Genomic DNA, 25,263 nt, shown 5'->3' with positions numbered 1-25,263 from the left:
GTTTTGACAAACATCAGAGATCTCACACGGGAGAGAAGCCACGTTCCTGTCCTGAGTGAGGGAAATGTTCCTCACTGAAGTCCTGTCTTCCTGTACATCAGGGGTCCCACACAACGCTGGAGGTGTATTAGTGCCTTAAGTGCAGGAAATGTCTTCTAGATGAATGTTGCTGGACATCCCAGCTCTCATGTGGGGAAGAAAAATATTTTCTTAGTTTCTGTTATAAAATGTTGCAAATAAATAATCTTTCTTCATAAGATTAGGCCAAAATGGATTCTGCTACATTTCTTTGGTAAAAATAGCGAAAATCGTATATTATTTATTATAGAGTCTATGCAAACTATGGTAAATGTAGGTATTCTCTGAAAGGCATAGTCTTTAGAAAATGTCTTTTTTTTTTGCCTCAAGGTTTTAGAAATGCAGGAAAGAAACTCTAAATGTATTTTTTGTATGGAGTTACTACATGTGTGATACGTTTTCGAGCCTAGAAGCAAGGAGGGGCCCAGAATCCAAGGAGCACCTTTGGGCTTTCAAGGAGCATATTTTACACATCTAATTTCCTGACTGCCTATACAAACTATGGTAAATATATCTGAAAATCGATCAATCTTGATGTACGGATGGCCGATCTCATTTCTTGAGGCCCAAAAATCCCAGGACAGTACCAAATGACTGCTTCTTAGAAAAATATTTAGTGGGAGGCACGGCAAATTTTTGGAAGTTGTCATTTTTTTGTCACGATTATTTGAAGCATAAAGAAATTAAATACAAATTTGCATTTTTACAGAATGTTGTCATTTTCACAAGTTATTTCTCACACCCGGCATGGGCATACCTATATTTATACTGCAAAACATATTCTGCTCCTCTTCCCGAGTATGGGGATATGACGTGTGAGACGTTTTCAGAGCCTAGAAGCAAGAAGGGGCCAAGAAGCCAAGGAGCACCTTTGGGCTTTCAAGGAGCATATTTTACACATCTAATTTCCTGACTGCCTCTGACAGTTTTGGAGGCCCTGTAGAACAAGGACAGCAGAAACATCCATTTTGGAAAGCAAACACTCCAAGGTATTCTCTGAAAGGCATAGTCTTTAGAAAATGCCATTTTTTTTGCCACAAGGTTTTAGAGAAGTTAAAATTTATTTTTTTTACTCAAATTTATTAATAAGGTATTTCTCACACACAGCAAACGCATACCCCCAAAACACATTCTGCTACTCCTCCCGAGTATGGAGATACCACCTGTGTGAGATGTTTTCAGAGCCTAGAAGCAAGGAGGGGCCCAGAATCCAAGGAACACCCTTGGACTTTCAAGGAACATATTTTACACATCTAATTTCCTGACTGCCTATATAAACTATGGTAAATATATCTGAAAATCAATCAATCCTGATGTACTGACGACCTATCTTATTTCTTGAGGCCCAAAAATCCCAGGACAGTAGCAAATGACCACTTCTTAAAAAAGTATTTAGTGGGAGGCATGGCGAGTTTTTGAAAAATAAAGAAATTAAATAAATTTTACAGAATGTTGTCATTTTCACAAGTTATTTCTCACACATGGCATGGGCATACCTATATATACACTGCAAAACACATTCTGCTCCTCCTCCTAAGTATGGGGATACGACATGTGTGAGACGTTTTCAGAGCCTAGAAGCAAGGAGGGGCCCGGAATCCAAGGTGCACCTTTGGGCTTTCAAGGAGCATATTTTACACATCTAATTTCCTGACTGCCTCTGACAGTTTTGGAGGCCCTGTAGAACAAGGACAGCAGAAACATCCATTTTGGAAAGCAAACACTCCAAGGTATTCTCTGAAAGGCATAGTCTTTAGAAAATGCCATTTTTTTTGCCACAAGGTTTTAGAGAAGTTAAAATTTATTTTTTTTACTCAAATTTATTAATAAGGTATTTCTCACACACAGCAAACGCATACCCCCAAAACACATTCTGCTACTCCTCCCGAGTATGGAGATACCACCTGTGTGAGATGTTTTCAGAGCCTAGAAGCAAGGAGGGGCCCAGAATCCAAGGAACACCCTTGGACTTTCAAGGAACATATTTTACACATCTAATTTCCTGACTGCCTATATAAACTATGGTAAATATATCTGAAAATCAATCAATCCTGATGTACTGACGACCTATCTTATTTCTTGAGGCCCAAAAATCCCAGGACAGTAGCAAATGACCACTTCTTAAAAAAGTATTTAGTGGGAGGCATGGCGAGTTTTTGAAAAATAAAGAAATTAAATAAATTTTACAGAATGTTGTCATTTTCACAAGTTATTTCTCACACATGGCATGGGCATACCTATATATACACTGCAAAACACATTCTGCTCCTCCTCCTAAGTATGGGGATACGACATGTGTGAGACGTTTTCAGAGCCTAGAAGCAAGGAGGGGCCCGGAATCCAAGGTGCACCTTTGGGCTTTCAAGGAGCATATTTTACACATCTAATTTCCTGATTGCCTATGACAGTTTTGGAGGCCCTGGACCACAAGGACAGTAGAAACATCCATTTTGCAAACGCTACAAGGTATTTTCTGAAAGGCATAGTCTTTAGAAAATGTTTTTTTTTTTGCCACAAGGTTTTAGAAATGCAGCAAAGAAAGCTAACATTTATTTTTTTTTACTCAAATTAATAAGGTATTTCTCACACACAGGAAAGGCATACCACCAAAACACATTCTGCTACTCCTCCCGAGTATGGAGATACCACATGTGTGAGACATTTTCAAAGCCTAGAAGCAAGGAGGGGCCCAGAATCCAAGGAGCACCTTTGGACTTTCAAGGAACATATTTTACACATCTAATTTCCTGACTGCCTATGCAAACTATGGTAAATATATCTGAAAATCAATCAATCCTGATGTACTGACGACCTATCTTATTTCTTGAGGCCCAAAAATCCCAGGACAGTACCAAATGACCACTTCTTACAAAAGTATTTAGTGGGAGGCATGGCGAGTTTTTGAAAAATAAGGAAATTGAATAAAAAATGTCTTTTTACAGAATGTTGTCATTTTCACAAGTTGTTTCTCACACATGGCATGGGCATACCTATATTTACACTGCAAAACATATTCTGCACCTCCTCCCTAGTATGGGAATATGACGTGTGAGACGTTTTCAGAGCCTAGAAGCAAGGAGGGGTCCAGAATTCAAGGAGCACCTTTGGGGTTTCAAGGAGCATATTTTACACATCTAATTTTCTGACTGCCTATGACAGTTTTGGGGGCCCTGTAGCACAAGGACAGCAGAAACATCCATTTTGGAAAGCAAACACTCCAACGTATTCTCTGAAAGGCATAGTCTTTAGAAAATGTAATTTTTTTTTGCCACAAGGTTTTAGAAATGCAGCAAAGAAAGCTAAAATTTATTTTTTTTACTCAATTAATAAGGTATTTCTCACATACAGCAAAGGTATATCCTCAAAACACATTCTGCTACTCCTCCTGAGTATGGAGATACCACGTGTGAGACGTTTTCAGAGCCTAGAATCCAAGGAGCACCTTTGGGCTTTCAAGGAGCATATTTTACACATCTAATTTCCTGATTGCCTATGACAGTTTTGGAGGCCCTGTAGCACAAGGAAAGCAGAAGCATCCATTTTGGAAAGCAAACACTCCAAGGTATTCTCTGAAAGGCATAGTCTTTAGAAAATGTCTTTTTTTTTGCCACAAGGTTTTAGAAATGCAGGAAAGAAAATAAAAAAAAGTTTTTACACAAAGTTGTCAATTAATAAGGTATTTTTCACACGCAGCAAAAGCATACCCCCAAAACACATTCTGCTACTCCTCCTGAGTATGGATATACCACATGTGTGAGACTTTTTCACAGACTAGCTACATAGGCCCAAAATCCAAGGAGCACCTTCAGGCTTTCTAGAGGCATAAATTACTCATCTAATTTCCTGACTACCTATCACATTTTTTGGAGGCCCTGGAGCACCAGGACAGTGGAAACACCCACAAAAAATACTACATTAAGGAGAGTAAACGCCCCAAAGTATTTTTTAGAGTTGTTTGAAGACCTCATTTTATTGCCACGTTTTTGGAAAATAGAAAATGAAAATTTTATTTTTTTATGCATATTTGTCAATTTATTAAGGTATTTCTCACACACAGCATGAGTATACTTAGAACTTCACCCCAAAAACACTCTGCTACTCCTGAGTATAGCACATGTCTGGACTGATTATATACCGAACATTGCATCTGGTGTATCTCACAAATCGACCAATTGTATCAAAAGCAATGGACTGCAATGATCGCCTCTGTACGACTGGTCAGGGAATATAGTTTAGCGTAGTATCACCTATAGCAGTCCCTGTTCCTTTAGGTCGAACAAGCCTAGCCTACTGGGACGTGGCAGCCCCCCAGGATAGGTAGGCTCAGAGCAAAACAAAAGCAGGGACAGACATGGCAGGGTGAATATTGGGACAACTTGGGAAGGGTAGAAAGTGAGGGTAGTTCTTGCTTTTGGATTGTCAAGGCAGCCTGGCGGTGGTTGGTCTTTGGAGGAGGAAAGAATTCTGGATATGAATGGTCTGGGACCATCGATGGTATGGGGACCTTGGTACATTCCTGTTAACAAGGGGTTACCTCGGAACAGGTAAAAATGGAGGTCACTGCGGAAAAGGTGGATTGTCTCCGAGCTGGTGGGTTGCAGCTGGGGATAAGTAGGATTGTCCCCGAGCCGATGGGTTGCGGCTGGGGATAAGTAGGATTGTCTCTGAGCTGGTGGGTTGCAGCTGGGGATAAGTAGGATTGTCCCCAAGCTGGTGGATTGCAGCTGGGGATAAGTAGGATCATCTCCAAGCTGGTGGGTTGCAGCTGGGGATAAGTAGGATCATCTCCGGGTCGGTGGGTTGCGGCTGGGGATAAGTAGGATTGTCTCCAAGCTGGTGGGTTGCAGCTGGGGATAAGTAGGATCATCTCCGGGCTGGTGGGTTGTGGTTCGGGATAAGTAGGATTGTCTCCAGGCCGGTAGGTTGCGGTTGGGGATAAGTAGGATTGTCTCCGAGCCGGTGGGTTGCGGCTGGGGATAAGTAGGATTGTCTCCGAGCCGGTGGGTTGCGGCTGGGGATAAGTAGGATCATTTCCGGGCCGGTGGGTTGTGGCTGGGGATAAGTAGGATTGTCTCCGAGCCAATAGGTTGCGGCTGGAGATAAGTAGGATTGTCTCCGAGACGGTGGGTTGTGGCTGGGGATAAGTAGGATTGTCCCTGAGTCGGTGGGTTGAGGCTGGGGATAAGTAGGATCGTCTCCGAGATGGTGGGTTGTGGCTGGAGATAAGGATTGTCCCTGAGTCGGTGGGTTGCGGCTGGGGATAAGTAGGATCGTCTCCGAGACGGTGGGTTGTGGCTGGAGATAAGGATTGTCTCCGAGACGATGGGTTGCGGCTGGGGATAAGTAGGATCGTCTCCAAGACGGTGGGTTGCGGCTGGGGATAAGTAGGATTGTCTCCGAGCCGATAGGTTGCGGCTGGGGATAAGTAGGGTAGTCTCCGAGCCTGTGGATTGCAGCTGGGGATAAGTAGGATCGCCTTCGAGCCGTTGGGTTGTGGTTGGGGATAAGTAGGCTCGTCTCCGAGCCAATGGATTTCAGCTTGGGATATGCAGGATTGTCTCCAAGCCAGTGGGTTGCGGCTGGGGATAATTAGGATCGTCTCCGAGTCGGTGGGTTGTGGCTGGAGATAAGTAGGATTATCCCAGAGTCTGTGAGTAGGATCGTCTTTGGGCCAGTGGGTTGCGGATAAGTAGGATTTTCTCAGAGCAGGTGGGTTGCGACTGGTGATAAGTAGGATTGTCTCTGAGCCGGTGGGTTGCGGCTGGGGATAAGTAGGATCTCCAAGCCGAAGGTAGCGGTTGGGGGCCTAAGTTTAAGCAAAAAGATTTCCGCAGAAAAGATAAGTTGGGTTTGTTGCCCTCAAAAGATCACCACTGGAGACAGGAGGGTGGAGAGGGGAGATGAAGATGGGGAAGTTGATTGAAGAGGGGCAGGAGGGTGGAGAAAGGGAAATGAGGGGGGCAGGGGGATGGGGAGGTGAGGAGGGGGAAGATGGGGTGAAGAGGAGGAAAGGGAGTGGAAATGGGGACAGTAGGGTGAAGAGGCGGAAATGGGGACAAGAAGGGGAGGGGAGATGAAGATGGGGAAGTTGAGTGAAGAGGGGCAGGAAGGTGAAGAAAGGGAAATGAGGGGACCAGGGGGATGATGGGATGAAGAGAAGGAAAGGGGTAGAAATTGGGACACGGGAGTGAAGAGGGGCAGGAGGGTGAAGAAAGGGAAATGAGGGCAACGAGGGGATGGGGAGGTGAGGAGGAAAGGGGGTGAAAACGGGGACAGGAGAGTGAAGAGGGGGAGGGGAGATTAAGATGGGGAAGTTGAGTGAAGAGGGGCAAAAGGGTAAAGAAAGGGAAATGGGGGCAATGAGGGGACAGAGGGAGGTGAGGAGGGGGAAGATGGGGTGAAGAGAAGGAAAGGGGGTGGAAATTGGCACAGGGGAGTGAAGAGGGGCAGGAGGATGAAGAAAGGGAAATGGGGGCAAAGAGGGGATTGGGTGGTGAGGAGGGGGAAGATGCGGTAAAAAGGAAGAAAGGGGGTGGAAACGGGGACAGGAGGGTGAAGAGGAGGAGGGTAAACGGGGACAGAGAGAAGAGGGTGAGGAAGAGGGTGTGAAGAATGGGACAGGAGGATGAAGAGGGGGAGAGGAGGGTAATGAAGGGGGCAAGGGCAGTAGGGTGAAGAGGGGGCGTTCTCTGATATCCACCCACTGCTGATCACTGGCTGCTTACAGCTCCAATCTAGACACTAATTGGTCTCCCACTGCCTGGCCCCAAACACACTTCCTCTTCTCGCTCTGACTCTCGAGTTACAGCCCAGGACAAACAGCTAAAAAGTGTGACTGTCCTGGCAAATCCGAGACCGTCGGAAACTCTCCATCTGAGGACATACAGTCCATACACACCCAGCACAAGGCCGGGGTCACACTACCAGATGGTTCTCGGGGCTGCAGTTCCTCTGAGCTCCACAAGGTGGTGATCTCACTTCTACCCAGACAGGAAGTCTCTATGGAAGACAGGAAGTGATGTCAGGGACAGACAGGAAATGATGGAAGGTACAACTGTGACATTTCATGTGAGAGGAATTAGAAGAAACAGCGTACAGCAGAAAGGAGACATTGCTGGAAGTGGCAGTAGAGGAGGTAAGATCTCCCATCACTGTATATTATTAGGAACAAAATTTCTCCATCCCGCTTTGCCCTTTAAATCCCCCTCTGTTCATTCTAAAGTTCACAACGACCAATCAATAGTTTATGCTGGGTGGAATGTTTTCTATTTACACCCAGTAACCCCCCCATCATGTCCGTCCTCTTCCTCCACCGTCACGTCCGTCCTCTTCCTCCACCGTCACGTCCGTCCCCTTCCTCCATCGTCACGTCCGTCCCCTTCCTCCATCGTCACGTCCGTCCCCTTCCTCCACCGGCAAGTCCGACCTCTTCCTCCACCGGCACGTCCGACCTCTTCCTCCACCGGCACGTCCGACCTCTTCCTCCACCGGCACGTCCGACCTCTTCCTCCACCGGTACGTCCGACCTCTTCCTCCACCGTCACGCCCGTCCTCTTCCTCCACCGTCACGCCCGTCCTTTTCCTCCACCGTCACGCCCGTCCTTTTCCTCCACCGTCACGCCCGTCCTTTTCCTCCACCGTCACGCCCGTCCTCTTCCTCCACCCTCTTCCTCCACCGTCACGCCCGTCCTCTTCCTCCACCGTCACGCCCGTCCTCTTCCTCCACCGTCACGCCCGTCCTTTTCCTCCACCATCACGCCCGTCCTTTTCCTCCACCGTCACGCCCGTCCTTTTCCTCCACCGTCACGCCCGTCCTTTTCCTCCACCGTCACGCCCGTCCTTTTCCTCCACCGTCACGCCCGTCCTTTTCCTCCACCGTCACGCCCGTCCTCTTCCTCCACCCTCTTCCTCCACCGTCACGCCCGTCCTCTTCCTCCACCGTCACGCCCGCCCTCTTCCTCCACCGTCGCGCCCGCCCTCTTCCTCCACCGTCGCGCCCGCCCTCTTCCTCCACCGTCGCGTCCGTCCTCTTCCTCCATTGTCATGCCCGTCCTCTTCCTCCATCGTCACAGTGACGTCTTTTATCTCCAGCAGATGATGATACACACATAGTGTGGGAACCCAGATTAACCCCTTCAGGGGCAGAACATTCTCCTCATTGTGGAGATGTGTGCAGGATAGAGGTTTTCTTTAGACATAAAGGTCAAAGAGTAAGCGGTTCCCGGACACTAAAACACAACAAACCATAAACAGAATGTAATCCCACTGGTGACCGTTCTTCCATGATAGAGACCCTCATATTATCCCCCCTCCCCCCCATCCTAATATTGTACAACCAGTAAAGTCCAGATCATTCTCTGTTATCAATTGTTGGTCTACAGAAAACCTGTATAGATCACATGACCAATGAGGATGGAGGAGGACCCGAGTCACATGACCGAGAGGATACTAAACCTCACCCTGGAGATCATCTACCTGCTGACCGGAGAGGTGAGGAGGATTCTGGGAGGTCACATGACATCACTAATCTCTTCTGGGAGTCTAACATGATGTTCCTATTGGTTCCCCAATACAGAAATTTCCTCCTCTGAAGTCAGGTGATCATATGACCATCACAGTGTCTCCATGTGACTCCCTAAACCCTGAGAGACACAACATGCAGAAGATTCTAGAAGTCACCAAGAAGATGATGGAGCTGCTGACAGGAGAGGTGAGCGGTGCCGGGAATTCTGGGACATTCTCCAGTAACAGACAAGGGATGTGTCTGGATGGTGACTGTATCATTGTGTGTGTCAGGTTCCTATAAGGTGTCAGGGTGTCACTGTCTATTTCTCCATGGAGGAGTGGGAGTATTTAGAAGGACACAAGGACCTCTACAAGGACGTCATGATGGACAATCAGCCTCCCCTCACATCACCGGGTAAGAGGAGACTTTATTGTAAAGGAGAGAGCAGTACGGAGGATCCACCTAGATCCCCCATCATCTGATAAACACATAGGAACAATGGATTCAGTCATTGTGTGTGTTTCCTACAGATGGATCCAGTCATGGGAACCCACCAGAGAGATGTCCCCGTCCTCTGTATTCCCGGGATTCCACACAGGAAGGTCACACCATCCCTTACCATCATCAGGTAGGTGAGGAACAATTATTGGTAGTTCTGATTTATACACAGAATGTTTGTTACAATGAATGTTTTTTTATATATTTCAGAGTGGAAACTTCATGGATAATAATGTTAAAGAAGAGTTTAAAGAGGAGGATGAGGAGTATGGAGTGATAAAGAGGTTTTCTGAGGGACACAATGCTATGATGTTTCCACCTAATACCAGGAACCCACCAGAGAGATGTCCCAGTCCTCTGTATTGCCGGGATTCTACACAGGAAGGTCACACCATCCCTCACCATTACAAGGTTGGAGGAATGGAGCATCTAGAACATGGACTTGTGGAGATAATGGCTGGATTTATCTTATATCTTACAGATGTTATTCTCTTGGTTTAGGTTGAAGATCTGATAGATATGAAACTTGATAGTAAATCAGAAGAAGAAGAGGCGTATGTGAGGGATGATCAGCAGTCTATGGAGGAGGATGGAATAACGGGGACATTTATAGAGGAGGACACTCCTACAGAGATCAGCACAGGTGGGTCATCAACACTAAATCCATTCCTCTGCCCATACTGCTCACTGATTGGTCCAGAGTAGGGCGGGGGCGGGGTAATATCAGCCTGTAATACCCTGGTCACCTTTCTGAGCTGTGTTCCCCGTCCTGTATTCCTGGATTTCTCTCGGGTAATCTTCCTTCTCTGTGCTGCAGACACAATTTATGTCTCTAGACTGCATTTATGGAGGTCCTGGGGCTCAGCTGGCAGTAACATGTGGAATTTAATTATAGACGTGTTTCTTCACTTGGGGCATGTGTCTTGGGTTTTCAGGATGGGGGAGGAGCCAATAGCCCAATGATGGTGGTCATCAGGATGGTGGAGGAGTCAATACCCCAATGATGGTGGTCATCAGGATGAGTCCAGTCTTCCTCTTGGTTGTCCTCCCCCCATCCTCACTCTCTGACCTCTGGTGGGGCTCCTGTTTAGTAATCCTCTTTGTCTTTGTATTTTAGTCCATGGCCAGGAGATGAGGAAAACCTCTGAGGATTGTCTCACTTTGTCTCCAGACTGGAAAGTAGAAGATGAGGACATCACACAGTATAGTCCAGGAGAAAACCCAGCTCCCTCCAATGTCCATCCGGCACCACCCAGTGTAGATGGACCATCGGATTCCTCGTATCCTGAGGAACCTCAGACTGTGCGGGAGCGGGCCGGCCTTCCAACAGGGAAGAGCTTCTCCTGTACTGAGTGCGGGAAATGTTTCTGTTTTAAATCTAAGCTTAATAAGCACAAAAAATCTCACATGGAGGAGAAGCGTCATTCCTGCCCTGAGTGCGGGAAAGTTTTTTCAAAGAAGTCCCATCTTTCCACACATCAGAGATCTCATGTGGAGAAGAAGCCGTATGCCTGTCCTGAGTGCGGGAAATTATTTTCAGAGAAGTATAATTTTTACAGACATCAGAGATCACATGTGGGTGAGAAGCCGTATTCCTGTCCTGAGTGTGGGAAATGTTTTGCACAAAAATCACATCTTGTCAAACATCAGAGGTCTCATACGGGAGAAAAGCCGTACTCCTGTCCTGAGTGTGGGAATTGTTTTTCAGATAAGTCACATCTTTGCAGACATCTGAAAATGCACACAGGTGAGCAGCCGTATTCCTGTTCTGAGTGCGGGAAATGTTTTGTAGAAAAATCACAACTTTTAGCACATCAAAGGTCTCACATAGCAGAAAAACCATATTTGTGTCCTGAGTGCGGGAAATGTTTTGCACAAAAATCAGAACTTGTCAAACATCAGAGGTCTCACACAGGGGAAAAGCCTTATTTCTGTCCTGAGTGCGGGAAATGTTTCTCACAAAAGTCCAATCTTCACAGACATCAGAGATCACACACTGGTGAGAAGCCGTATTCTTGTCCTGAGTGCGGGAAATGTTTTCCACGGAAGTCGCATCTTTATACGCATCAGAGATTACACACGGGGGAGAAAACTTATTCCTGTTCTGAGTGCGGGAAATGTTTTTTAAGGAAGTCCAATCTTTCTGATCATCAAAAATCTCACACAGGGGAGAGGCCATATTTATGTCCTGAGTGCGGGAAATGTTTTTCAAGGAAGTTTAATCTATACACACATCAAAGAACGCACACGGGGGAGAAGCTACTTTCCTGTTCTAAGTGCGGGAAAGGTTTTTCATCGAAGTCCAATCTTTGCAGACATCAGCGGTCTCACACGGGGGAGAAGCCACATTCCTGTCTTGAGTGCGGGAAAGGTTTTTCAGTTAAGTCACAGCTTTCCTTACATCAGAAAGTGCACATGGGTGAGAAACCATATTCCTGTCCTGAGTGCGGGAAATGTTTTTCAAAGAAGTCCAATCTTTACAAGCATCAGATCTCACACGAGAGAGAAGCCGTATTCCTGTCCTGAGTGTGGGAAATGTTTTTCAAGGAAGTCGTATCTTTTCACACATCAGAGATCTCACACGAGGGAGAAGCCACGTTCCTGTCCTGAGGGAATTGTTCCTCACTCAATTCCTGTCTTCTTGTACACCAGGGGTCCCACACAACCCTGGAGGTGTGTGAGTGTGGGAAATGTCTTCTAGATGAATATTACTGGACATCCCAGCTCTCATGTGGGGAAGAAGCACACCCTGATTTACACCTCAGATATACTCCATGGCTGATCTTCATCATGGAAGAAACAGTTCATAAGGAGGTCAGAGGTCACCAAAGACGTGGATGAAGTGTGGGACTGCGTTGGCCATTGATTGCAGGAGAAGAATAAAAATGGCGTCCTAACCTGTACTGATATAAAAGGGAGGAGGGCTCTGCCCAGTCAGACAGTCTGCATTAGAGAGAATGCACACAAGCCACAGCATGTAATCTCAAGCTGCTTACAGAGAAGGGGGAGCAGTTCCACCTCAGAGAAGCCTTCCTGCCATCATACCCACCATGCAAGGGACCCACAGTCCCCCCTGAAGAACACCATTTCTGGAGATCTGCCACTGTGAACCCTGTTTTTTTATGGACCCTTGCCTGTGCAGGTATGCTGGGGAAGTCACAAGCCTGACTTAGGAACTAGGTTAGGGAAAGACTGTTGCTGTTCTGTTGGCTATAATGCTGAAGTTGTGTAAATAAAGCTTTGAAACTTTTGCTGTGCCTGGTCTGAGGTCACTTCAAGGTGTGCATGGTGCTAAGTCAAGCGGGACTGGTGGAACGGGACACTGCTCTGTGGTGCCTCCTTTAAAATGCTGCATCCTGACCAGGAGGAACCTTCTTGACAGCTTCAGGTGATGATACAGAGACACAAGGAAAGTCATAGGCGCATGGAACCTGCAGACCAAAAATCCATGGAGAGTCTAAATGAATCCAGTTGTAGGAATCCAACGATGAGGATGGGGATGGGACAGTCTAGATACCAGGACAGGCTGTGGTAGAGTGAAGCAGACTCTGATATAGAAGAAATAACAGGAGAAACACAGAGGCTCTAAGTGTAGTACAAGTTTAATATTTGTTTTTTTATGAACGCTTGACTGTGCAGGTATGCTGGGGAAGCCACAAGCCTGACATAGGAACTAGGTTAGGGAAAGACTGTTGCTGTTCTGTTGGCTGTAATGCTGAAGTTGTGTAAATAAAGCTTTGAAACGTTTGCCGTGCCTGGTCTGAGGTCACTTCAAGGTGTGCATGGTGGTAATGGTGTATGGAAGAACAGCTCCTGTAGTGCACACACGGGGTGAACAAGGGGCAGCAAGTACTAAAGAAGTATGGTGTGACAGCCAAACGAGAGAACGGTATCGGCAGGGGTGACGGGTCTCGTGTATCGTGAGGAGAGCAGTTCATAGCCTACCTTCTGAGCGGTTGGTGTCCCAACACCTGGGACCAGACCTGTGGGGCAGTGACCTTAGGGACCTAGCTGTAGGGTATGGAAGAGAAAAGAGTGAAGAATGTGAGTGCATGGGGTCCAAGCTGGTGCATGGTCACTGGGAGAGAGGTGGTAGAGTCAAGCTGGACTGGTGGAACGGGACACTGTTCTGTGGTGCCTCCTTCAAAATGCTGCATCCTAACCAGGAGGAACCCGCAGACCAAAAATCCACGGAGAGTCTAAATGAATCCAATTTGTAGGAATCCAACGATGAGGAAGGGGATGGGACAGTCTAGATACCAGGACAGGCTGTGGTAGAGTGAAGCAGAATCTGATATACAGTAGAAGAACCAATGGGAGAAACACAAAGGCTCTAAATGTAGACTGTAGTACAAGTTTAATATTGTTTTTTTATGGACCCTTGCCTGTGCACGTATGCTGGGGCAGCCACAAGCCTGACTTAGGAACTAGGTTAGGGAAAGACTGTTGCTGTTCTGTTGGCTGTAATGCTGAAGTTGTGTAAATAAAGTTTTGAAACTTTTGACCTCCTGAGCGGTTGGTGTCCTAGCACCTGGGACCAGACATGCAGGGCAGAATCGGCAATCTCCTTTCTCTGGCAGCAACCTCAACCTCTTATTTCAATTCCCTTGCTTCCTTAACCACTTCCCGACTGGCCGTTGTATATAAACGGCTGGATGGTGGCACTGCAGGGTCAGGTGGCCGTTTATAAACGGCCTCCCCACACCCTTCTTGTGCACGCTCCCTGGGAGCGCGCAGCACCGCAATCCGGTGCCCGCTGTGTCCTCCGGACACAGTGAAACACCGATCGTCAGACGGACCTCTGTACGAGGTCCTGATCATGTGATCACTGATTGGCCAACAGTGATCACATGCAAAGTAGTAAGCAAAATGTCACTTGTGACATCATTGCTTACTACATGCGAAATCTGTGAATGATCACAGAGGACACATTTTACAAGGCTATTCACAACAGCCTTGTACCATGTGACAAGCTGTGACCAATCACAGCTCACTCAGTAGTTCTCAATGGCTGCAAGAATGCAGACAGAGAGAAAGAGAAATGATTGCTTTTACATCCTATATGGGTGTAAAAGCAATCAGTGTAAAAAAAAAAAATCTTCATCACCCCTCAAAAGTAGTACAGTGTCACCATGTACTGCTAGGGTGACAGTATGTAAAAAAAACAACAAATAAATAAAATAAATAATAATTTAAAAAAATAAAAATGTAAAAAAAATGTTTAAAAATTACAATATTTGGTTATAAACTAATTTGGCTTATTTATTTTTTTACTAAAAAGATAACGGAATAACTTTTGGCCAAGATTTATCATGAAATATTATTTATTTGCAAAATTTTATAAGAAAAACACTTTTTTTCAAAATGTTTGCACATTTTCATTTACATCGCAAAAAAAATAAAAATCCCAGTGGTGAATAAATACCACCAAAATAAAGTTTTTTCTGTCTCAACAAAATGGTAAAAAATTCATATGGGTACAGTGTTGCATGACCGCGCAATTGTCATTGAAAGTGTGATAGCGCTGAAAGCTGAAAATTGCCCTGGTCAGGAAGGGGGTGAAAGTGTCCGGACTGGAAGTGGTTAACTCAGTACCCACCTCATATGTGCCCTCTGGAATGCCCGCTCAGTCTCTAACAAACTTGCCTCTGTCAATTAACTTTTCCAGTCCAACTCCCTCAACCTACTCGCTGTTACCAAAACCTGGCTCTAGGAATCTGACTCTGCTTCTCCTTCACACCCTACTGCCTCCACCCACTACCTTGCTTACTGCCCAGGAGATTGCCAGTCATGTTAAAAACAAGATCAACACAATCCGTGATAAGATCTCAAGTGTCCAGCTTTCTCTTCCAAACGACATACTAAGTCCAACACTACACTCAATACTTTCCTCCTTCAACCCTGTAACAATGGAGGTTGCCAAACTCCTTTCTGAGTTCCACCACCTGTCCCCTTGACCCCTTACAATTGTTACTACCTCCTCCCTGCTCTATCCTAAACTCTCTAACCCACATCTTCAATCGCTCCCTCTCCACCAGTACCCTACCCTCCCTGCACAAACATGCACTGGTTACCCTGATACTCAAAAAACCCTCACTGGACCCCACCTGTTTGAGCAACTTGAGACCCATCCCCCTGCTTCTGTGCACCTCCAGGATTCTTCAACGCCTTGACCACAACCATATGAGTCGCAACCTCACTGTCAACAACCACCTCGATCCCCTACAGTCTGCCTTCTCCCCCAATATTCCAATGAAACTGTCCTATGATAAAGGACTAATGACCCATGAACTTATAAAACCAATGGTCATTACTCCATACTCGTACTCTTAGACCTTTCTGCTGCCTTTGACAGAGTTGACTACCCGCTCCTCCTCGGTAAACTCCACTCCCTTGGCTCTGCTACTCTGCTTTTTCCTGGTTCTCCTAACTATCTCAGCTCAGCTCCTGTGTCACAACACTTTCTCCTCCGCTCCTCTTTCTGTTGAAGTATCCCAAGGCTCTGTCCTCGGGCCCCTCCTATTCTCTCCTTCCCTGGGCCAGTTGAGATGCTTCCATGGCTCCAATACCATCTCTATGCCAGCGACACCCAGATCTCTCTACTCCCCAGCTCACCCCCTTGGTCTCCTCACGTATCTCAAATTTTTATGAGCGACGTATCAGTATGGATGTCACCCCATTTCCTCCAACTCAATCTTTCTAAAATTGAACTTGTAATATTTCTTCCTGCCCGATCTCACCCCATCCCCCATGACTTTACCACTGAGATCAACAGCACAACCATTGGTCCCTCCACACATTCCAGGGTGTTAGGTGTAATCCTAGACTCTGGCCTCTCCTGGCTCCACATACTTACAAAACCCTCACTGGACCCCACCTGTTTGAGCAACTTAAGACCCATCCCCCTGCTCCTGTGCACCTCCAGGCTTCTTGAACACCTTGACCACAACCATATGAGTTGCAACCTCACTGTCAACAAACACCTCAATCCCCTACAGTCTGGCTTCTCCCCCAACATTCCATTGAAACTGTCCTATGAAAAATGACTAATGACCCACAAACTGATAAAACCAATGGTCATTACTACATACGCATACTCTTAGACCTTTCTACTGTCTTTGACAGAGTTGACTACCCGCTCCTCAGCAACTCAGCGATCAGCGACTGCTGCCCCTCTCTGCCAATCCCTTTATTGGCTTCCCCTAACCCAATGTATAAAATTCTAAATACTAATCACAAAATACAAAGCCATCCACAACATCAGCTCCTTAGCTACATCACCAACCTCATCCGCAGATATCGCTCAAATCATCCTCTCCGCTCCTCCCAAGACCTCCTGCTCTTTAGCTTCCTTGTTACCTCCTCCCATGCTCGTCTTCAAGACTTCTCTAGAACCTCCCCCATCATCTGGAACTCCCTGTTTTCTGCAGACAGATCGACATTCCCCTGATACTTAAAAAACCCTCACTGGACCCCACCTGTTGAGACCCATCCCCCTGCTCCTGTGCACCTCCAGGCTTCCTGGACGCCTTGACCACAACCATATGAGTTGCAACCTCACTGTCAACAACCACCTTGATCTCCTACAGTCTGGCTTCTCCCACAATATTCCAATGAAACTGTCCTATGAAAAATGACTAATGACCCACGAACTGATAAAACCAATGCTCATTACTCCATACATGTACTCTTAGACCTTTCTGCTGCCTTTGACAGAGTTGACTACCTTCTCCTCAGCGACTGCTGCCCCTCTCCGCCAATCCCCTTACTGGCTTCCTCTAACCCAACGTAAAAATTCTAAATACTAACCACAACGTACAATGCCATCCACAACATCAGCTCCTTAGCTACATCACCAACCTCATCCACAGATATCGCTCAAATCATCCTCTCCACTCCTCCCAAGACATCCTGCTCTCTAGCTTCCTTGTTACCTCCTCCCATGCTTGTCTTGAAGACTTCTCTAGAACCTCCCCCATCATCTGGAACTCCGTTTTCTGCAGACAGATCGACATTTTCCGATGCCATATGTTGTACAGATTCCTCATGTTCCCCAATACAAGCTCATACATTGGACTTCCTCAACTTTCCAACCAGGAATGAAGGAATTTGGCATGATACTTTCCGTATATTGAGGGTACATAGCCTGATATGGTTCATTAGGGATCATGCTCACTCCCACCCCCACCTTTTCCTGGAAAGCAAGGCTGCATGCTCAGATATGGATTTCGGGGCATCCCACACTTTCTTTTCTTGTTTTTTTTTTTATTATTTTTGCAAAGAGTTCCTTCTTAAAATCCATATCAGGCCTGAAGGGTCTAGTACAGTGGTTCTTAACCTTGTTGGAGGTACTGAACCCCACCAGTTTCATATGCGCATTCACCGAACCCTTCTTAATTGGAAAAATAAAATATGATTTTTAAAATTCAAAACATAGGTATATATTTAGGTATATATTTATACATAGGTGCACAAAATGAACAAAACAATTAAGAACAAAGAACAAAACCATTAAACATGATTTTCACACAAAAACAAAAACATAATAATGAATATTTACTGCACCCGCGAGACTGACTCACCGAACCCCTGGGGTTCGATCGAACCCAGGTTAAAAACCACTGGTCTAGTATGAATTTTTTTTTGGGGGGACTCCAAGCAACTTTTTTTTATTGTGTTTATATTCATCTGTCAGCCAGGAATCCCCAGTTGAAAACTGAATGGGCTGGGTGGGAATAGGTGATCCGTTGTTGGGATGCCATTGGTTGCTGGACCCATAACAATCAACTTAAGTAGTAAGTTGCCATGTTTCCCAGGTGGGAGTGGAAGTGACCCCTCTGTGAGGACATACAGTCCATACACACCCAGCACAAGGCCGGGGTCACACTACCAGACGGTTCTCGTGTCTGCAGTTCCTCGGAGCTCCACAAGATGGTGATCTCACTTCTACCCAGACAGGAAGTCTCTATGGAAGACAGGAAGTGATGTCAGGTACAGACAGGAAGTGATGTCAGGTATAAATAGGATGTTCCCAGTGAGAGGTGAGTCGGGAGGAAGTAGAGAGGAGACATTGTTGGAAGTGGCAGCAGAGGAGGTAATAAGATCTGATTTTATATCTACACCTAGTAAATCCCTGTCATGTCTGTCCTCTCCCTCCACCGTCATGCCCGTCCTCTTCCTCCACTGTCACGCCCGTCCTCTTCCGTCATGTCCATCCTCTTCCTCCACCGTCATGTCCATCCTCTTCCTCCACCGTCGCGTCCATCCTCTTCCTCCACCGTCGCGTCCGTCCTCTTCCTCCACCACCACACCTGTCCTCTTTCTCCACCATCACGTCCATCCTCTTCCTCCACCGTCATGTCCGTTCTCTTCCTCCATAGTCACTGTGATGTCTTTTCTCTACAGTAGATGATGATACACACATATAGTGTGGGAACCCAGATTAACCCCTTCAGGGGCAGAACATTCCCCCACTTCTGGGGCCGGAACATACTCCTCATTGTGGAGAATAGGGTTTTTGTTTAGACATAAACGTCAAGGGGTAAAAGGCTCATGGACCCCAAATACACAGGAAACAGTAAACTGAATGTCCCTCATATTATCCCCCTTCCCCTCCCATCCTAATATTGTACAACCAGTACAGTCCAGATCATTCTCTGTTATCAATTATTGGTCTACAGGAAACCTGTATAGATCACATGACCAATGAGGATGGAGGAGGACCGGAGTCACATGACTGAGAGGATACTAAACCTCACCTTGGAGATCATCTACCTGCTGACCGGAGAGGTGAGGAGGATTCTGGGAGGTCACATGACATCACTCTTATCTCTATTAATAAAACACAGACCTGACCGGAGAGGTGAGGAGGATTCTGGGAGGTCACATGACATCACTCTCATCTCTATTAATAAAACACAGACCTGACTGGAGAGGTGAGGAGGATTCTGGGAGGTCACATGACATCACTCTCATCTCTATTAATAAAACACAGACCTGACCGAAGAGGTGAGGAGAATTCTGGGAGGTCACATGACAGCACAAAGACCTGACCAGAGAGGTGAGGAGGATTCTGGGAGGTCACATGACATCACTCTCATCTCTATTATTAAAACACAGACCTGACTAGAGAGGTGAGGAGGATTCTGGGAGGTCACATGACATCACTCTCATCTCTATTAATAATACACAGACCTGACCGGAGAGGTGAGGAGGATTCTGGGAGTCTAACATGATATTCCTATTGGTTCCCCAATACAGAGATTTCCTCTTCTGAAGTCAGGTGATCATATGACCATCACAGTGCCTCCATGTGACTCCTTAAACCCTGAGAGACACAACATGCAGAAGATTCTAGAAGTCACCAAGAAGATGATGGAGCTGCTGACAGGAGAGGTGAGCAGTGCCAGGAATTCTGGGACATTCTCCAGTAACAGACAAGGGATGTGTCTGGATGGTGACTGTATCATTGTGTGTGTCAGGTTCCTATAAGGTGTCAGGGTGTCACTGTCTATTTCTCAATGGAGGAGTGGGAGTATTTAGAAGGACACAAGGACCTCTACAAGGACGTCATGATGGACAATCAGCCGCCCCTCACATCACCGGGTAAGAGGAGACTTTATTGGAAAGGAGAGAGCAGTACGGAGGATCCACCTAGATCCCCCATCATCTGATAAACACATAGAAACAATGGATTCAGTCATTGTGTGTGTTTCCTACAGATGGATCCAGTCATGGAAACCCACCAGAGAGATGTCCCTGTCCTCTGTATTCCTGGGATTCCACACAGGAAGGTCACACCATCCCTCACCATCGTCAGGTAGATGGATCCAGTCATGGGAACCCACCAGAGAGATGTCCCCGTCCTCTGTATTCCCGGGATTCCACAAAGGAAGGTCCCACCATCCCCCACCATCATCAGGTAGATGGATCCAGTCATGGGAACCCACCAGAGAGATGTCCCCGTCCTCTGTATTCCCGGGATTCCACAAAGGAAGGTCCCACCATCCCCCACCATCATCAGGTAGATGGATCCAGTCATGGGAGCCCACCAGAGAGATGTCCCTGTCCTCTGTATTCCCGTGATTCCACACAGGAAGGTCCCACCATCCCTCACCATCATCAGGTAGGTGGAGCTGAGGGTCAGGAACATGAAATGACCTAGGAAAGTCGCTCATAATTATGATTTATACACAAGCTTGTATGTTTCAATGAATGTCTTATTATATATACAGAATGGAAACCTCGGGGATTATAATATTGTTGTCAAAGAAGAGTATACAGAGGAGGATGAGGAGTATGGAGTGATGGAGGAGTTTTCAGAAGGAAACAAGGACATGATGGAGCCACCTAATATCAGGAACCCACCAGAGAGATGTCCCCGTTCTCTGTATTCCTGGGATTCCACACAGAAAGATTACAAGGTTGGTGGAATGGAACATCTGGAACATGGACTTATGGAGACAATGTGTGGAATTTTTTATGTGAGCTAATAATGAATAATTTACAGATGATATTTTCTCTCCTTCTCTTGGTTTAGGGTGAAGATCTGATAGATATAAAAGTTGAGGTTAAATCAGAAGAAGAAGAAGAAGAGTGGTATGTGAGGGATGATCAGCAGTCTATGGAGGAGGATGGAATAACGGGGACATTTATAGAGGAGGACACTCCTACAGAGATCAGCACAGGTGGGTCATGAACACTAAATCCATTCCTCCACCCATACTGCTCAATGACTGGTCCAGAGTAGGGCGGGGTGATATCAGCCTGTAATACTTTCTTGAGCTGTGTTCCCCGTCCTGTATTCCTGGATTCCTCTCGGATAATCTTCTTTCTCTGTGCTGCAGACACAATTTATGTCTCTAGACTGGATTTATGGAGATTCTGGGGTTCAGCTGGAAGCAAAATGTTGAATTTAATTATAGACGTGTTTCTTCACCTAGGCACTTGGGGCATGTGTCTTGACTCTTCAGGATGAGTCCAGTCTTCCTCTTGGTTGTCCTCCCCCCATCCTCACTCTCTGACCCCTGGTGGGGCTCCTGTCTAGTAATCCTCATTTTCTTTGTATTTTAGTCCATGGCCGGGAGATGAGGAAAACCTCCGAGGATTGTCTCACTTTGTCTCCAGACTGGAAAGTAGAAGATGAGGACATCACACAGTATAGTCCAGGAGAAAACCCGGTTCCCTCCAATGTCCATCCGGCACCACCCAGTGTAGATGGACCATCGGATTCCTCGTACCCTGAGGAACCTCAGACTGTGCGGGACGCTGCCATCTTTAAAACATATAAGAGGTTCTCCTGTCCTGAGTGCGGGAAGCGTTTCGATTATAAATCCAGTCTTCTTGTGCATAAAAGCTCTCACACGGGGGAGAAAATGCATTCCTGCCCTGAGTGCGGGAAAGCTTTTTTAACAAAGTCCGATCTTCGCAGACACAAGAGGTATCACGTGGCGGAAAAACCATATTCCTGTCCTGAGTGCAGGAAATGTTTTGTACAAAAATCAGAACTTGTCAAACATCAGAGGTCTCACACAGGGGAAAAGCCATATTCCTGCCCTGAGTGCGGGAAATGTTTTTCACAAAACTCCAATCTTCATAGACATCAGAGATCTCACACGGGGGAGAAGCCGTATCCCTGTCCTGAGTGCGGGAAATGTTTTGCACGGAATTCCCATCTTTACAGACATCAGAGATCTCACATGGGGGAGAAGCCACTTTCCTGTCCTGAGTGAGGGAAATGTAGTCCTGTCCTGTCTTCCTTTACATCAGGGGTCCCACACAACCCTCGAGGTGTATTAGTGCCTTGAGTGCGGGAAATGTCTTCTATATGAATTTTGGACATCACAGCTCTTCATGTGGTAGCAGAGGCTCATGAAGACCTGAAATTCCTGCCAGTACCTGACATGGCTGCAGATATGCGCATTGGCGCACAATAGATGTGCGTGGACGCATACGAATGCGCACTGATGCGTGACCGTGCATGCTTGCGGCCTGGATTGGTACAAAATGGATTTTGGCTTCTTTAACGGACTTACTCTGCTCTTCTGTGTATGATCCCGGCTATCCTCCTGACTACCGCTTGCTCTCGTTCACGCCCAGTACCTGACCTCGACTTTGAACTGGCTCCTCCTTCTTAAAGAGTGACATGTTTGGTATCTATTTACTCGGCTTAACAACATTTATGTTTTACCAAACCATTGGGTATTTAATTGTGTTTTTGTGCACTAAACTTCAAAAAGTGTTTTGTTTTTTTAAAAACTGTTGCGCAAATACCATGGGACAGAAAAAATTGTAACACCCCTCATTTTATTCTCCAGGGCCTCTGCTTTAAACTATAAATCATGTTTGGTGGTTTTATGTAATTTTTGTAGCAAAAATTATTGATTTTTACATGTAATTAAAAGGTGTCAAAAAAGGCTTGGTTTTCAAGTGGTTCAGACATCAGGGGTCTGTTAGACCCCCCCCCCCCCTCATGTCTCCTGCCCCCAACTGAAGATATTGGAGATCAGATTGTGGTCTCCTGCCCTCCACTAAAGATTATGGAGATCAGATTTTGGTCTCTCCTGCCCTCCGCTGAAGATATTGGAGATCAGATTGTGGTCTCTACACTGAAGATTATGGAGATCAGATTGTGGTCTCTCCTGCCCTCCACTGAAGATATTGGAGATCAGATTGTGGTCTCTTCTGCCCTCCGCTGAAGATATTGGAAATCAGATTGTGGTCTCTCCTGCCCTCCGCTGAAGATATTGGAGATCAGATTGTGGTCTCTCCACTGAAGATAATGGAGATCAGATTGTGGTCTCTCATGCCCTCCACTGAAGATAATGGAGATCAGATTGTGGTGTCTCCACTGAAGATATTGGAGATCAGATTGTGGTCTCCTGCCCTCCACTAAAGATTATGGAGATCAGATTTTGGTCTCTCCTGCCCTCCATTGAAGATTATATAGATCAGATTGTGGTCTCTTCTGCCCTCCGCTGAAGATATTGGAGATCAGATTGTGGTCTCTACACTGAAGATTATGGAGATCAGATTGTGGTCTCTCCTGCCCTCCATTGAAGATATTGGAGATCAGATTGTGGTCTCTTCTGCCCTCCGCTGAAGATATTGGAAATCAAATTGTGGTCTCTCCTGCCCTCCGTTGAAGATATTGGAGATCAGATTGTGGTGTCTCCACTGAAGATAATGGAGATCAGATTGTGGTGTCTCCACTGAAGATAATGGAGATCAGATTGTGGTCTCTCCACTGAAGATAATGGAGATCAGATTGTGGTCTCTCATGCCCTCCACTGAAGATAATGGAGATCAGATTGTGGTGTCTCCACTGAAGATATTGGAGATCAGATTGTGGTCTCCTGCCCTCCACTAAAGATTATGGAGATCAGATTTTGGTCTCTCCTGCCCTCCATTGAAGATTATATAGATCAGATTGTGGTCTCTTCTGCCCTCCACTGAAGATAATGGAGATCAGATTGTGATCTCTCCACTGAAGATATTGGAGATCAGATTGTGGTCTCTCCTGCCCTCCACTGACGATTATGGAGATCAGATTCCACTGAAGATAATGGAGATCAGATTGTGATCTCTCCTGCCCTCCATTGAAGATAATGGAGATCAGATTGTGGTCTCTCTTGCCCTCCGCTGAAGATAATGGAGATCAGATTGTGGTCTCTCCACTGAAGATTATGGAGATCAGATTGTGGTCTCTCCTGCCCTCCACTGAAGATAATGGAGATCAGATTGTGGTCTCTCCACTGAAGATAATGGAGATCAGATTGTGGTCTCTCCACTGAAGATTATGGATATCAGATTGTGGTTTCTCCACTGAATATTATGGATATCAGATTGTGGTCTCTTCTGCCCTCCGCTGAAGATAATGGAGATCAGATTGTGGTCTCTCCACTGAAGATTATGGAGATCAGATTGTGGTCTCTCCACTGAAGATTATGGAGATCAGATTGTGGTCTCTCCACTGAAGATTATGGAGATCAGATTGTGGTCTCTCCACTGAAGATTATGGAGATCAGATTGTGGTCTCTCCTGCCCTCCGCTGAAGATAATGGAGATCAGATTGTGGTCTCTCCACTGAAGATTATGGATATCAGATTGTGGTTTCTCCACTGAATATTATGGAGATCAGATTGTGGTCTCTTCTGCCCTCCGCTGAAGATAATGGAGATCAGATTGTGGTCTCTTCTGCCCTCCGCTGAAGATAATGGAGATCAGATTGTGGTCTCTCCTGCCCTCCGCTGAAGATAATGGAGATCAGCTTGTGTTCTCTCCTGCCCTCCGCTGAAGATATTGGAGATCAGATTGTGGTCTCTCCACTGAAGATAATGGAGATCAGATTGTGATCTCTCCTGCCCTCCATTGAAGATAATGGAGATCAGATTGTGGTCTCTCCTGCCCTCCGCTGAAGATATTGGAGATCAGATTGTGGTCTCTCCACTGAAGATTATGGATATTAGATTGTGGTCTCTCCTGCCCTCCACTGAAGATAATGGAGATCAGATTGTGGTCTCTCCTGCCTTCCACTGAAGATAATGGAGATCAGATAGCGCTCCAGTTGCAGCTTCTCCAGCCACAGTGGCCAGGAATAATAGTGCTAACCCTGGAAGTGACACAATATGTACTGCTTCTGGGTTCAGTCTAACTAGGGGTGATCAGCGCATAGACACTCTCTGGTCTCCTTCTCCTCTACTCAGCAGCATACACCATGCCGGTGCTGGGTTTGCTGGTGGGATGGTGAAACCTTGGAACCATGGTGGGGGGTTGTACATTCCAGGGACAATGCTTAAGAGTGCACTTATTCTTCTCCAGAATTTAGGTACTGCTGGTCTTCGAGACAAATGATTCCACCATTGTAGGTAGGTTTGGGAAGGTTTTGTAATTTGGTGTTTGCAATTTGCACCATGACTGTGTTTGCTGATACCGGGCGGGCAACACCATAGATCTACATAGGAATGAGATGAGGAAGGATCAAAATCATATCCAATCATGAAGCAAATTTTTGGCCTCAAAGCTTTGTCGTCAAATCCAAGGGATCCACCAATGTGCTCCAGGCAGTACAGTACTGGGTCGTATTGGGTTTTCTTTTCCTGGGGGGGGAGTTCAATATTGGGCACCCAGAGCCAATTGCAGTTGAAGGGGCTAAAAACCTTAGTCTACTCACTGTGTGCATG

At 46.2% G+C, this 25,263-nt stretch overlaps 3 protein-coding genes across 3 annotated transcripts in view; all 3 read left to right on the top strand.

Annotated features, from left to right (window-relative positions):
* LOC149465062 (uncharacterized) overlaps positions 1-12,829 on the top strand; it is a 93,426-nt gene extending 80,597 nt beyond the window's left edge. The window contains 2 exon segments of the mRNA XM_089673793.1: positions 10,644-11,559; positions 11,561-12,829. Coding sequence (XP_089529919.1) covers positions 10,644-11,559; positions 11,561-11,783 — 1,139 coding nt within the window. The 3' untranslated portion in view covers positions 11,784-12,829.
* LOC149465063 (gastrula zinc finger protein XlCGF53.1-like) lies at positions 6,810-8,992 on the top strand. Its single transcript, XM_089673749.1, has 3 exons — positions 6,810-7,213; positions 8,460-8,568; positions 8,654-8,992. The coding sequence occupies exons 2-3, from the start codon at positions 8,485-8,487 to the stop codon at positions 8,882-8,884; spliced, it is 315 nt and encodes a 104-aa protein (XP_089529875.1). The 5' UTR covers positions 6,810-7,213; positions 8,460-8,484; the 3' UTR covers positions 8,885-8,992.
* A 5,283-nt stretch (positions 12,830-18,112) lies between the features above and the next one.
* On the top strand, positions 18,113-22,438 carry LOC149465061 (uncharacterized). The gene is made up of 8 exons (XM_089673694.1): positions 18,113-18,176; positions 18,763-18,871; positions 19,343-19,477; positions 19,564-19,687; positions 19,804-20,207; positions 20,317-20,505; positions 20,622-20,769; positions 21,155-22,438. The coding sequence occupies exons 2-8, from the start codon at positions 18,788-18,790 to the stop codon at positions 21,811-21,813; spliced, it is 1,743 nt and encodes a 580-aa protein (XP_089529820.1). The 5' UTR covers positions 18,113-18,176; positions 18,763-18,787; the 3' UTR covers positions 21,814-22,438.
* Positions 22,439-25,263: the final 2,825 nt, after the last annotated feature.

This window comes from Staurois parvus, unplaced genomic scaffold, assembly GCF_062004578.1.
Source record: "Staurois parvus isolate SC_StPar_1 unplaced genomic scaffold, SC_StPar_1.0 ptg000144l, whole genome shotgun sequence".
Classification (NCBI taxonomy): domain Eukaryota; kingdom Metazoa; phylum Chordata; class Amphibia; order Anura; family Ranidae; genus Staurois; species Staurois parvus.
The sequence above is the reverse complement of the archived record's forward strand: the minus strand, read 5'-3'. Positions and strand labels throughout refer to the sequence as shown.